General features: G+C 38.1%; 1 protein-coding gene across 1 annotated transcript in view; it reads left to right on the top strand.

Annotated features, from left to right (window-relative positions):
• The window catches only part of LOC149083899 (igLON family member 5-like), a 132866-nt gene that overhangs the window by 44910 nt on the left and 71626 nt on the right, over positions 1–16330 (top strand). The window contains exon 2 of the mRNA XM_089234272.1: positions 12132–12297. Coding sequence (XP_089090398.1) covers positions 12132–12297 — 166 coding nt within the window. The remainder of the gene's footprint in view (positions 1–12131; positions 12298–16330) is intronic.

The raw sequence follows: 16330 nt of genomic DNA on the forward strand, positions 1-16330 counted from the left end.
CAAAATGGCAGCATTATGAATAAGGGTATTTGAGATGAAGGAAGAGTTTCATTTCCCATTAAGATGAACATTTTCCGAAATTTCTCACCTACACTATCGCTAGGTCACTCACTTTGTCACTAGCTCACTCACTCCCCAACACTAACCACTCTGTGTCACTCACTCACTACTGCACCATTTACTGACTCACTCACTCGGTCATTCCTCGCTAACTTGTCAAACTGTTGTTGGTGTATTTTCCCGGCGGTGCATTGCTGGTCGGTGAGTTTTCTGTCGATGGTTGGTGAATTTTACTTAGAGAGAGAGAGAGAGAGAGAGAGAGAGAGAGATGAATTTTCTAGGCGAAGAATTTTCTTAGCGGTGAATTTCCCTTGCGGTGAATTTCCCTTGCGGTGAATTGTTGTCGGTGAATTTTTCGTTAACTGATGCACTATACTAGAAACAAGAGCTAAGATTCCGTAAGTGGGATTTCGCTAAATTTGGCAATTACCAATTTCGCCAAGATTTTTTCTCCTTGGTGACAGAATTTTTTTGCTCTCCAACATCGTGAATATCAAGATGGCCGACAAAAAAAGAAAATCGACAATTCTTTTTGGTGCAAGCTAGAACATGCGAAGAGGAATTCTGAAGCTATCTAAGAAAGTACTGGCCAAGGGATTCACCGACACGTTACATTTGTGTGGATTTTGTTTTCCTCTATTCCGGCAGCCCAAACACCAACCAAATTTCTTGGTGCGATCGCTGTTGGAAGCCATGCTAGCGGCATATTTCGGGCAAGAAACAATGATTTCTTTTACAGGTGTCACGCCGACTTCTGTCAAAAACCGAAGCGGTTTTTTTCGTCGGACGGAAAAATTCTCATCCATGAAAAAAATTGAAAAATTTACGAGCAATGGATGTATGATGATGAACACGATAACAAGGCCTAAAATACTGGTTGATAACGCTTTCAAAGCTGCATTAACAGTAAACTTTGAAGCAGGTGTGGACTCTGGCGATAGTAAGAAATGAAAATGGCACTGAAATAATAGATAAGAATAGCACTTGGCTTAAAAAAACATTATTTTCGCCAATGAAAAATTTCGAAAGTGCCAAAGTAATCGGGAAGCGACAAAAAATAATCGCCAAATTTGGCGAAATCCCGCTTACGGAATCTTAGCCGAAATAAGTGTTAAAATATTGCATGATCTCGTAAGATCAGTACCACGACGAATGCGTGCTGTAATTAGTGCCAAAAGGATCCAATAAACTATAGCAGCGGTTCTCAACCTTTTTTGACTCGCGGAGCCCTTTTTTGGCATATAATTTCTATGGTGAAGCCCCGTAGACTTATTTTTTTACTTATTCAGCAAAATTACTGATTTATTTTTATTATTCTAAAGTAATTATAATTATTTTTTTTCAAATTACTGTTTTTTATTTTATTTCCCACGAGCGGCCGCGGAGCCCTTGGGGAGCGCACAAGGAGCCCCAAGGCGGAGCACCGGTTGAAAACCGCTGAACTATAGAGTATACGAAAATTTTTGTTAACGCAGGGTCGCCCTTATCACACGTGGGAGCAGGTGCGAAAATAATATCGGGCTCCTTAGTCCCTATTTTATCAATTTTGCGGGGGAGGGAAATCGGTATGCAAAGATTCATATGCAATATCGCAGAATATACAGGAATACTACAAAAATATCTACTCGCCAATGAAAATTCAGAATTAATGAAAGAAAAAACCCCAGAATTGATGAAAATTGAGAATAAATCGATAAAAAATTCCCAAATTTCATGAAAATTAAGAACTGATAAAAAAAAATCCAAAATTGATGAAAATTCAGAATTAGTGAAAGAAAAAATTCCAGAATTAATGAAAATTCAGAATTAGGGAAAGAAAAAATTCTAAAATGAATAAAGAAAAGAATTCCAGAATTTTGATGAAAACTGAGAATTAATGAGAGAGAAAAAAAAATCACAGAATTGATGAAAATCAGGATGCGGAACAAGTTACGACCGCACCTGTCGCACACCCCTAAGGGCGGCTCTGATTTTATATACATCCATAAAACGTTTAGCAACGGCATATCATCATTTATGACGACCAGAAACTTTGTTCAAAACGATAGCGAAGAGGAAATCGCCCAGCTCTTAATATTGTTGCATCATGACATTATTCAAAGTATCCTTACACATTCATGTTTGTGTATAAAATAAGCCTGACATTACACCATCAAAATGGCAGCATCATGAATAAGGGTATTCGAGATGAACGAGGAGTCTCATTTCCCATTAAGATGAGTATTTTCTAAAATTTCTGCAGAGTTGTTTACTCCTCTACTCCAAAAAAAAACACAAATGTTGCTGAGATTTTTGCATGTTACGTGATTTTTCGAAGATATATGATATCATTTCTTTTATGGTGGAACAAACATTTTGCATATCCTTAAGTTTTACTAAATGTAAAAATTATACGCACATGTTGTTATGACATCGGAGAGGAATAAAGAATAATGCTATTCAATGGTCACAATGTTACTGATTAGATGGATACGTGGGAAAAATACCTATCCTAACCCTAGTTGTTAGCAGTGAGTAAATTGAGCTGATAAAACACACCATGATAAGAATGAAAGATGGCCAATGGATCTTGAATTTTAAGTGGGGAGATACCCTGAAATATCTTTGAAATATATATGGTGTTATTAACTTAACTGTACATGCAACTCGCAAACATTTACAGTCGAACCCCGTTACATTGAACCGTCTGTGTAGAAAATAAAAAGTTCACTATATCCAAATTTGCTGAAACATTGATATTTCTTAGCATTTGATGGTGCTTTTGTAAGAAACATTCACTGCTATAACACGCAATTTACTAATAAATTGCGTGTTATAGCAATACTAATAATTTCTCGTGTCGACAGCAGTTGCGGATTGATGCATCTGTTACTTGTCTCCAAGACTTCTCCAGCGGAAAGATTGCTTCCAAAAGAGAGATGTCATACCGACACCATAGGTGGTGTTGGTTATATTCGCTGTTAATTTTTTTTTTTTTTCATACTACCCTAAATACGCATAAGAAACTGCTTCCTGTATTGATATTTGAGTCTGCGAATAACGCCCCGATCCCTTGAAAAAGTGGAAAAAGAATCTGCGGAAGGGGCATTTCAGTTCATTATAAGCGGACTTTCATTTTCTCAGCACACAGTTCACTACAAGCGTTTAAAATAACATTAGTGAAATAGGTGTTCAGTTGAGACAACTGAAAAAGCTCACAATAACCGAGAGTTCACTATATCCCGGGTTCGCTGTATTTGGAGAATTTTTAATGAATTGGAGCATGCCGTAAAATTTTATGTATGGCCCTAAGGGGGCAATTCATGTATTACGTAAGCAGATTTCCATCCATTTATGAACCCCCCCCTCCTTGTCAGCAAAATCAGCAGAACACTTACCCCTTCCCCCCCCCCCCGTCAGCAAAATTTCGTCAGCAGCTAAGAATATTTCATTTCGTCAAAAAGGGGTGGTTGATGACGTAAGCAACCTTCAAACCCCCCCCCCTTGTCATCAAAAGTCAGCAAATCCGAAACCCCCCCCCCCCCGATGCTGACTTAATACTTGAATGACCCCTAACGTACACATTTACGATGTTAGAGTTATGCTTGTTTCGTGTTCGAGAGGTGCTGCCACCTGTCTCTCAGCAGTGTGCAGGATTTCAAAATGACTCTTGGAGTAAAATTTGTGAATCCATTGTGCTACACGGGCTTTTTGGATGCCATGATATTTCCCTCTTTCCTTTGAGGGACATACAAACCGTAGACAAGGTTACCAATATGGCGATTTTCTGCGCGACCTATGAAAGACATAAATATAAATAAAAGAAATGTAGAAATGGACCGTTTTTTCTTTCTTTTTGATGGGCGCTAGATATTTCGAAAATTTTCTTGAAGTTTAAGTTATTGATTTGCATGTTTTTGCTTCAAAAAATGCTTGGTATTAACCCTTACAGGACCATAAGGTTGCTAAGAGTAAATATTACTATGTAACTGTTATTTTAGATCATTATTTCGATTTGACAGTTCCTTTTTTTTTTCTAAACGTTTCCGTTTACGTAATTGCGTTCGGCATACGTTCTATTTTGACATTCTGTATAAAAAATGTATAGATAAGTTTATAATTAAAAATACGACAATCACCAATTTTAAAATGGAGAAAATTCGTTTCCCTTGGTCGTGAAAGGGTTAAAGGTGCGAAATTTCTTCAATGTAATTTATATGGGCCCATAACTAATTTCAAAATATCCTCAACTATATGGATTGATGCAGTTCGATAATATAAGACAATACGGAGAACATTAATTTCCATTTCCGTGCTTGAGAAGATATAAATAGAAAGTTAAAATCAATGTGTTATTGCATGAACATCCAACTCAAAAGTAGGTCCGGCTAATTATTTTGCATTTACTTTTCTGGGCTTCGTATATCTCTAAGCGAACTCAATATTTCAAAAATGGAGAAATTAAACAATTTTTTAAATTATTGATGTGGCGGAAAACGCGATTAAATTTCCGCATTTCTACGGTTAATATCGGCAATTTTAACATTGATTTCTATGGGGATCATCCTGTGCCTGTCCCTCAAAGTGATGCTGATGATGATTATTCCAAAAAGCGTCGTTAGTACATCTCGCTTGCATTGTAGACTATTTTTACGGTGTAAATTAAGTTAACGAAAATAAAAGTACAAAGGTTGCGATGTGTGTTAGTTATCGATGCGAACAGTATAACAGTTGCGATGGTGATTTAAGTTATCGATAAGAAAAGCGTATTAAAGATCTCAATTACATTAAGGGCAATAAAAGGTATCGATGAGACCAGTAACGAAGTTTCAAAGCCTACAGTTACCGATAAGAGCTTTATAATAGCTTCAGTGCCAACAAAGATATTAATAAAAACATTGCAAAAGCTGCAATGACACAACGACAGTACCAATAAGAACAGAGTAATAGTTATGATATCAAACAAAATTATTTCTAAGAATGGTATAATGGTTGCAAAGGCAATGTTACAAACAGTAAAAAAGGTGCATTATAAACCTGTTTTACTGACACATATAATGATAATAGTTTTATATAATGCCAACCAATTACTACGAAAACACCTCATCGTCTCCTTCCAGCTATCTTTATCAATAACATTCACCGATTGCAGCGGCATCTACAGGTGTTATTTATCAAATGAATACAAATGCAAATGCTACAACACTCAAAATGCCCAACGAGGGGGCTGAAAAAAGATACGCACAAAAATATGGATATATCGGATATATCTAAACAGCAACCTAAAGAAAGAACAATTATTTCGAGAAATAATAATTATGAAAACAATTGAAAATAATAATATTAGATAACTGAAGTAGAGCCAGATGATATAAACGTTGTTGCTCATGCGTAATCGCAGGCGCTACTTCTATCAGACATCATTAACTACAATCGAACCTCGTTTATACGTAGCCAAGTTATACGACTTTAACGTTTATACGACGTGACGTTTGGCTTCGGTCACAATTGGTTCTTATACATTTTAATGGTAAAATAATATATTGGATTCGACGCAAAACTTCAATTATTAGACGTTTTCACTTCGATTCGAAATCTTTTGAAAAAAACATCATTTATATCCGTCAAATGCGCGATAATTTTTGTATTCAGTGAGAACGCGTTGCTGCAACAGTTCTTGCTGCATATTGTCGCCACAAAAGCCATAAATTTTATCGTGATTCCTGACGTATACGGAAATAGCCAATGGCTGATGGTCATTTAGAGTGAACACTTAAGTGATTTGTTTACTGCTTGTTTCCTGAGAATGCTTAGACGTGGCAAGTCCCAAATGAACGGGTTTCAATTGTTTCGATGACCATATGTCCTTCCAGAATATTTTTCCTCCCGATTTTTTTAACGTTATCCCCAGAGAGTAAGGAAGTCCACGCACATTGTAAGCTTTTGGAGGTTACAGCTCTGCCGATAAGAGACAAATACGGTACGCATACACAGTATGTTATTTGGATCATTTCCTGTAGAGTTTCCTTTCTTTGCGGTGCTTTGCTTGCTGGCTGGGTCGAATCCAATCTTCGCAAATGCCGAGAAAACAAAACTGGAATTTTTTCAAGAATTAGACATGAGTTTTTTGAATCAAGTGACAAGGAAGTTGATCTTGCAAAACAGTTGAATATCTCCGTGTCAGCTTTGGAAACAATTATAACACAGAGAAACAAAATCAGAAACAAACCAAAACAGAGACCAAAAGCTGCTGGTTGCCAATAATCATCTACTGCCGAAAAAATGAGAGTCCGGAATGAAAAATTTTCTCGAATCGAACAGATTTTGTTACAATTCTTTACCCGATGTCGTGTCCCAAATGTAATGTTCTACTAAATGTTATTTCTTCAAATGATTCGAAATGCAATTTAACTTATTACTGTAACAAGCTACTCGCTAATAATTGAGTGGTATTAATTGGTATCTTGAGTATTAGCCCCAGACGCTGAGAGCAGCTGTGGGACATTACCCTCCAGTATGATTCAAATGACATTCTTTTTATAACAGAATTAGAAACGCAATCGATCACATTGAATTTTATAATATGTTGTATGTCTGTGGGGGTAGAGAAATCATTTTGTTTAAAAAAAAGTTCCAGTTATTCGACTTACACATTTATGCCCCGTTTTGACTCTGCCCTTTTAACGTCGTATAAACGAGGTTCCACTGTATGCCCATCAGGAAAAAAAAACCCATTCAAAATGAATACATTAATATTATAACGTTAGATGACACGTTCACAGAGAATAATGGTCACCGTAAAGTTACGCCGCTCGAAAGTTTGCCCTTATTATATTTTTCCCAATAATCATATTGTGGGATAATAACGATTATTATAATATAATAATTGACATTATCACGAGATTATTCATCTTATATTCATTACATTATAATGAATTACCAATCTAAGCGCATTTAAATGAAATATTCTATCGGTAAGGATATCGCGCGAATAAAATGAAGCGGAATCATTTATAAATATCGAGTCGTTTCGGTGATAAAATATGTCGTGCATAATATTCCTTGGACGCTTTCGAATTGGCTAATGAAATGCCAAGAAGTGCTAAGGTGCCCATAACAATTTAGAAAGCCATGAAACATTTCGTGTGCTTTGTATAGTCCAGAAAATTCCAACAGAATGAGAGGCACTCTCGAATATATCGCTAAAGGCAGGTGAAAACACTTACTCGAGTTCGGTATTCGCAAGTCTTTCATACCAAGTCCAAAAGACCGAAAAGTGATATATTAAATGAGCCATACCGTTTCTTGAGAAATACCAGAGAGAGAGCGCTAGAGAGGCTCAGTCACATGTGCTCCTGAACAACTCTTTGATTAATGTAGCATAAGTTGGTCGTGACATTTCCAAAGTTCGGGTACCACCGCACGTTCGCCGCCGAAATATTAATCGCTGCACTGGAAGCAGAACGGCGTGAAATAAATCCTACGAATGATAAGAGTTTAAATGAATTAGCCAAAGGATTCCGAAAGCCACCGGTATAAATTCGGATTAAATCACTGCTGCGAGAATACGATGCTGTCAGTAGGCAGATACAGGCACGGATAGAAATCGATTTCCGGAGGATATACGCTGAAAATCTCAAAATAAGATCACACGATGACGTGGAATCATTAAAACTGAAAAATTGAATACCCACTATTATGGTGGGCTATTTATTTTTCTATCACTTCCGCTCCCAATTTTTTCTTTTCGAATTGTCCAAGATTGTGTATGACTAATATGTACAATACGGAGGATTCAAAATATATAATGATTTACGCGTTGAAAGCTATTTCCGGGCTTTTAGGCCATGGTTAAAAGCAGTGTTTCCCAAAGTGGGCGATGGGATGGTTCACGGGGGGGGAGCGATAGAAACTACAAGTGTAACATAGGATCCTGTGGATTCACTTGAGTCGGGGAGAGATGAGAGAAACAAATTTCTGAAGAAGGGGGCGATGGGAGGAATAAAAAGTTTGGGAAACTATAGTGTAGTCTAAGGCATTTTCTTCCTGACATTTCGCCCACATCTGTGGTACGTTATCTGAGGTTAAACGCACGTAGGTTTCTGCGGCAAGCGAGAAATACTTCGTGTACCTAAGACTAGACCAGACCCCCCCCCCTTCCTGCCCATCCCTAAGGGGGTCGATTGTGGGAACACAGACGGCCCAGATAGGCATATTTTTCGTATATGCATCAAGTATCGTCGAGTTGTTCTCTGTACACACTTATGAGGCTTAATCGACCGCAGAAGAGCCACATTAGCTGGCTTGAATTACTTGATGTGTCGTGTTATAATTGGCTACTTGTGAATTCTGGCGAAACGTCAGGAAGAAAATACCTTAGACCATGGTCTAATAGCCCGGAACCCGATTGTAACACATCGAACCGCGACCATGAAAGTCTTACTTCGATTTATGGATAACTTCAGCTCGATTGTATATATATATATATATAACTGGATATATTCTTGTCACTATTTTGCATTAATATTCATTTCACGCTGTGTGTGTTTACAAGCATGCACTTATTAAACAAAAACCAAATTAGTTTGGTGTTCTTGCAGTTCTGTTCTGTTTCAGCCTCATTATAATCTATTTCAGTGGCATTTTTTTCTGGTCTAGTTGCACTTCCGTACTTTACTGTTCTGTTTCAGTTGTACTATTTCTGTTCTGTTTTTATTAACACTTATTTTTTTTCTTTTTGGAGTTACTAATATTTTCTGTTTCATTTTCACTGGCCTTGCCTGTTTCCGTTACTTCTCATTCGATCTGTTTTTTTCACTTCAGAACTGTTTCCATCATTTTTGATCTCGTTTGTGTCTGTTATCCTTCTGTTCTGTTTCGTTTCAGACGCTTTCTTGCTTAAGTTTCCTTGTTCTCCTTTGTTTCCGTCACTTTAGAGCTGATCTGATCTATTTCTGTTACTTCTCATCCCATCTGTTCTGTTTTCCTTTTGTTCTATTTTGTTTTGTTATCCTTCTGTTCTGTTTTGTTTCAGTTATCCTTCTAATACAAATACAAGGCCACAAAAGGTAAAAATGCCCAACGAGGTGGCTGAGATTACTTCTGTTCTGTTTGTTTCGGATACACTGTTCTCTTTCAGTAATAATTTTCTGCTCTGTCTCAAGTTCACTTTTCTGTTATAGTGAGTCCGGTTCTTGATGTTCATATCCCGCTACGTCCTTTTCCAGTTACACTTATGTAATCAGTTTCGGTTGAAATTTGAGTTATATTTCACATAAACTGTTCTGTTTCACAGTCACACATAACGATTTTCTTTATTTCGTTTGAACGATTTCATCGATCTGTGTTTCAGTTACACTCCTTCCACATTCACCGTTACACTTCTTTATTATTTATACTACATTTCATTTCTACTACGCCCTCTATTTTCTGCTCTATGTTTCAGTTACATTTCACTTATAGCTGACCATTTCTTCCACTCTGGCTACAGTGCTCCGTTACAGCTACATCTGCTTTAATTAATATACGTTTAATTTTACTCCTTTATTTCAGTTACAATTTTCTTTATTTCAGTCAAAGTGTAGTTTTATGTAGGTGTATAGTCAGCCGCAGTATTCAGCCATACTATTCGGTTCTGTGCTATTGATAATATCTATCAATTGTCATTAACAGAATGTGATCATTAATTGAATGAATCTCGAACTACATCCCCAATGATTGAACGCAAGACGTCTACATCATTTCCATGTATCATATTTTTGTACAAACGTTTACATTTCATTAGTTTATTTTCTTCATAACCGTACACTCGATATAAAAAAGAACCATCAACTTTTTTTTTTCAAAATATAAATCCACCACTGGGACTTGGTGATTCTTTTACCCAACATGGAATCATGGAAGGTCTCAAAAACAAATTCCAGCTTACAAACGGACTTGAGAGGAGAGAAACCGGAATAAATGAGACAGGTGGTTTGTCATAAAATGGAAATGACATATTCAGAGAAATTTCTGGAGGAACAAAAACAAGAAAAAAAAAGAGTTGACTTACAACGAAGGATACAACTCGCAGAAAAGCGATGAATAATGAATTCCTCATCCCTTGGTGAACCAACCACACCCTTTAGCGCAGTTTAAACCATCAATTTCCTCCGCAGAAGCGTTTCTGCTCCTTTCAAGGCAGAGGTGGTAAATGGAGATAGAGAAGTCGGAAATATATGAGACGGTAAAGAAACTCTTGCTGTCTTTTTTGAACTTTTCCTGTTTTTTCCTTTTTTTTTTCGTCCGCTTCCAACTTCTCTTTTGATCCACTCATTTTCCTTAATTACGTCCGCATGTATATGACTTGACAGTCTCCGTCTCTGAATAAACAGGGTGCGACAGAAAACAGATTATTTGTTTTTTTACAGTATTTTCCAGAAAAGTCTGCTGTTATATTAAATATATTTTTCGGAGAATTCATTGAGCTCTTGATGTCATCTATCTGAATTTGATTTCCAATATATCTGACCGAAATGAGCAGAAACATCAAAATTTTGCAGACGTCGTCCAGAGAATATTGCCGTATTTATATCTTGATGTAATGTACGGGTGAGAATAAAGTAATTTGAGCTACTAAAAACCTTCTGAATTTGTAATTGTGGAGCAAAGTGTACACTTAATGTCCAAAAAAATGTTCTGACCAATTTTGCTATAAAGAAGAAATAGTTACAAAACCGTATGATAGAAGGAGCGTTCAAAGCTTCTTGCTCAGCTAACTTGACGAAAGGTTTTTAAAAAGCACTTTCATTCATATTCCAGGTTCAGATGTTTTAACGAATCATGTGCTACAATGGAATATGACATGAGTGACCAAATTCCTTTTGAAAATTCTGAAAGTTATTATTAAAAATCAACTAATAGATGGATTTGGTAAGAATAATATACTGTCAGGAAAAAACAAGCGTGGTTTGGGAAGAAAAAGTTGCGTGTAAGCAATTTCCTCTGCTTTTACAATCACAAAAAAAGTGCAAACCTTCAGACAGGAGCAGAAACTTGAACTTTGTCTACTTGGATTTTCAGAAGGCATTCCGATTGGTAAAAATATGGTTCACTCTTGAAGCGTATAAATGAGATTGTATTTGAGGGGGTGGGTGGCTGCTGCCTGTTGAATTGAATTGATGAGTGAGTGGTTGTATAGAATAGGAAACAAAGTCATGGTGTCAAATGAACGGTGAATTTTCCGACTGGGTGGATTTCACAAGCTGTGTTTCTCTGGGGGTTGGCAGGTGTACAACTTTACCGCACACCAAGTCCAGTCATATATCGCCATATGGCAATATCCAAATAGTGGAGTTGGATGGGGGAATGAAAGCGTCACCTATCGGGGTGATTGCCCCAAGTTCGCTAGGTAAAGCACTTGTTTCGAATATCCTTTTGGCTGGATTCGAACCCATGGACCTTGACGTCAACCTTCATAGCGGAAGACCACCATGTTACCACTGCGCTACTCGTGCTAGGGTATGTACTAGGACTCATACTTTTTGCGAATTTTATTAATAACCTCGATCAAGGTATCGATGGAACCAGTAGGTTATTCGAAGATGACGTGAAACGGGTGTGTGTTATTAGATATCCAAGCAATAGAGATTTGTTACCGACTAACTTGAAATAGATTGTAGCCTGGACAAATGAATGAAGCAGGAGTCTCAGCATTGTCAAGGGCATGATGGCTTACTTTGGATCAAATAGCCCATATTACTGAACAATGTTTTGTTGTGGTCAAAAAAAATCTTCTCATATACTTCAACCTGTTAATCGTGTGTATACACAAATTCACGAAGAAGTATCCAGAAAAATCTGATTGGATTATATCATCTATTTGGCAACTTATATGATGATTTTACGAGTATTCAAGTCTGAAATGTGCTTGAAAATATCCGTACTTGAATACCTCGAGAAATTAGAAAACACGTGATCAAGTTACTTCTCGTCATGAACGGACAATGTATTTAATTTCATTATGCAACTCTAATCTACTGTAAAATAGTAAAAAAAAAAAAATTCCACCGGGATTCAATACAATCAATAATAGCATTGTTTTCTTATTGCAGGAGGATCGATCTCAACCCATCTCCGACTACAGCCACCAGGATCATCGCATTCGTTTTTCACCGGCGACAACTTCTTTGTCACTTGCTTGTCCCGCGAAGAAAGCAGCGCGACTCGTCTCACTTGGCAAGGACCTTCTGGCAAAGACATAACCAACTCCCATGGAAGGTAAAGGAATCACTTGTATTGCGTATTCATGTGGTTCATAATCAATAATTTTATATAGTTATAAAGGTGTCACGGATAGGCCTGCGGTTATGAATTTTCCACCTGTAATCAGGGCCGGGCTTGAGTAAATACGGGAAGTTCGGCCACATCAGGATGCAAAACAGGCTTGAATTACTTTTGTTACATTTTTAATTTAACTTATTCACAAATAAAAGGCAAATTCTGTGAATTCAGAGGCATGACATGTGAAAAATATATGTCTGTTTTACTAAAAAACCCACATTCAGCCATCTTCTCTAGTCCAGGGTTATAACCATGTAGATTTTTTTTATATGCTAAACCTTCAGCGGTTCTACCCCTTTCTTCATTGATCGTCTTCAAAATATGTGAAGACAAAAAATTGTCGTTAAAGTGATCTTTGGCATGTAGGCTCTATATAGCCCAGACAACTTTTTTCCTTGGGAGGCCATGCATATAGAAGTAAAAATGACTGGATACCAAGCGAAAAAAATTAGAAAGAAAAGTCGCATTACCCTGTGTGGGGATTGTGATTTTTTTTGAGACTTTTCTTTGCAATTGTCATCGCTTGGTATCCAATCATATTTACTTCGTATAACTAGCGGAGAGGTTCATCGTTTCGTTCACGCATATACATTTTGTAGACCACTGTTCCAAACCTTCAAGCGGTTACCTGCGCACTTTCTTCCCCCCTTGAAGGTATGCTTTTTTATCATTGTTATAACAGCACTTTGATGGTCATTCCTAGGTGGGCATGGATCCAGAGGCCCTGCCATCCTCCCCCACACGCTTATAAAAGAATATCTGAGAGAAACTGATGTCGGCGCTCGCGATTGCATTCTGAGAGCGCATGCCCATTAGAAACAAATATATATTCGAGAATTGATATATTTGATTAAGAACGGCTGGCAGAAACTGTTGCACAGTTGGTGCGGTGACGACGCGGAATTGAAGGTAACTTCAAGATTCATGGTTCGAATCCCGCTTGTAACGCGTGTCCGGAAAATTCACAGACAACAATTCACCGCCGGAATATTCACCGTTTTACCTTACATCTTCAATTTTTTTAATGATTATATATATTTATTTTTTTCTTCGCATGCACTCAAAGCTGTTATTAACCGTCCCGACATTCCTAGAGGTGTGTGGGGCCACGATGCGCTTGCTGCGGGGATGGCGTATCAGCCAGTCTCCCCACACACGTTTTATTACTTTCCGCATAATAAAATGAAAGTATTTGAGGTTTTGTGATTACATTGTAGTTATTTTTCTCAAAAATAAATGAAAAAATGAATTTTTCACAAACGCAACGCTATCGTGAGTGTATATAGAAATACGTGAGAATATAGAAACACATCGTAATCCGAAAATCAGCCAGCGGTTCCCTCCACTTCTTGAATAAGCATCGTTTTCCCTCTACTGTATATTTCATAGGAAAACCCAAAGAATCATCCGAAGAAGTAAATTAAGAGAGGGGAAAAAGAATAGAATTTTTTTCGGGGGGATTCGCGAACTATGAATCTTGCAGTTGCCTTTAATTCCTCATTGTCATCATACCAACTATTCAACAGTTGCTGCCAGCCGTCCTTAATTAAATATATCAATTCTCGAACATTGTTTCTAAAATGGGCATGCGCTCTCAGAATGGGCACCTATAGTAATCGCGAGAGCTAGCCGTCAAACTTCCGGATATCCTTTTATAAGCATGGTGGAATGGTAGGGCCCCAAAAGGAGATCGGCGATCGCTACTCATCCTCTTGGGAGTAAAGGATATTTTATAGAAAAATGATCATTCTATTCCGTAAATGCGGTACATCTTGTCAGCGTACGATTTTCACTCCCCAAAACCTCATCTGACATATCACCTGGATCCACTCCTGCTTCTTATCCACTCTTGCCATCCTAGATTTTACACATAAATTAAAGCAAGCCTGGCCCCAGGTTGAGAACAACCTTTTTCGGAAAGCTTCGAGATGCTTTCGTTTGGCCCTGCCGGTATAATCATGAGATTCCCCAACGCGACCCAACCCGCAAGGGTACAAGGCTTATATCCCGGGAGGGACAGAGCCTGGGTCGTGTTTGGTCTATCGGTATAATCACGAGGAAACAGTTAAAACTAATCTATTCCACATAGCATGATAAATATATATTCTAGGGCAACTACAGACGAATATGCGCTTAGGATAAGTTATTCATAAAGCTTTTAGATAAGCGGTAAATCCATCAGTTTTAAAATTTTCGATGGAACTCGAAACTAGACATTAATACCTGGATTAGGCTTTAGTACTCTTGCCTTCAGAACTAATGGATAAATGGGAATTAATGTACAGTTCTAATACCGCAGATCGGTATTTACAGTGGGATTAGTCCATTATCAAAGATGTTAATTCATTATACATGTATTTAAACTTCATTTGAAAGGTATTATCTATTGGATGGAATGTGTCGCACGCTTTAGAATCGATGGTGATTAATTGGTTTTCATGGAAGCAAGCAGATAATAGACTGACCTATCTAATTTCCAGATTTGGGGCAATTAATTGATGTTACTGTGCGGTTTTTCGATAAGCATCGACATTCACCTGCTATTCAATTGAAATAACCACGGTGCTTCACACGGCATCTATCACCAATAAATACGCTAAGGTATTAGATTTTACGTCTACATTTCAACATCGATCAATTCAGCGGTACTCGCGGGGCATTGCCAGCCAATAACGACGGCCGAACATGCAATTTTCAAATTGTTTTAATTTTCAAATAATAATCTCCCGAGGCAGCCCAGCCACTGCAAAGGTAGGTAAAGACTGATATTGTCAATATATATATATATATATAGGTTATGAATAGGCATAAATCGCCATCTGGTGGCAGCATCAGCAGTTGTGAGCTTGAGTTGAGTCAGGTCCAACCGTCCATGTACGGTCCCATTCAGTGCACACGAACTCCAAGGAAAGATTGAGATGCGTTGCCTTTGTAGTCTAGTGGTCTAGGGCGTGGATTCGATTCCCCGCAAGGCAGTTGAATTTTCTCTTTCCAAAAATTCATCTTCGCAACAGCCAGTTGTTAAAAACCTTCGAACAGGCTATGAAACTCCTTGACTGTTTTTGGTTGGTGTGGTATGGTGCATGAAGAAAATGCATCGTCAGCGATTCACCACTGGAAAATTCACCGACAACAAGTCATCGATAAAGTGAATGATTGGATGATCTGGTGAATGAGCGAATGATTCATCAAGTGAAGCTGAATTAGTGAATTACCAAAGGCGTGAGTGAGCATGTGAACGAGTGAGTGAGTCGCTCATTAACACGATAGCTCACCCGCCTACTCGGTCATTCATTCTGCCACTCATCCACTCCCACGGCCACTCACTCACTCACTCACTCACTTCGTCAATGTCTCAACCAATCGCTCTTTCACTCTGCCACTTTCAGTCGATCACTTGCCCACTCACCTGGCCACTCGTACGACCACTCAATCAATAGATCACTTAGTTGGCAACTCACCCAATCTCTGGATCGCTAAACAGTTACTCACTTGCTAGGTCAGTCACTCAATCACTTAATCACTTATACGCTCACTTGGTCATTCATTCGGTCGCAAACACATGCAGATACTCACGCACCCACTCATTCTATTACTTATACGGTCACTAATAACTCAAGATTGCTTTATACATTATTTCGTTTAGTTTAACTCACTATTTATTTCGTTAGCTAATTCACAAACTCATTCGGTCACTGACTCGCTCACATATTCATTCACTTGCTCAATCACTCGGTCACTAACTCACTGGTGACAGTGCATTTTTCCAACGGTGAATTTTGCAAGCGATGAATTTCCCTATCGGTGAACTGCGTGGTGGTGAGTTGTTGTCCTTCGATATCTCTCTGAGATGGGAAGCGAAGTGTGTCCGGTCTTCAAAGGTCAAAGGTGAATTGTTGTCAGTGAATTTGCCGTAAATTATGGTATGGTACTCGAGCCGCTGTGGCGGTCGAGTGGTCGCAGTGACGGA

Source organism: Pholcus phalangioides, unplaced genomic scaffold (genome assembly GCF_987345545.1).
Source record: "Pholcus phalangioides strain wild (caught in Gottingen) unplaced genomic scaffold, Ppha-v1.0 ptg000008l_1, whole genome shotgun sequence".
Taxonomy (NCBI): Eukaryota; Metazoa; Arthropoda; class Arachnida; order Araneae; family Pholcidae; genus Pholcus; species Pholcus phalangioides.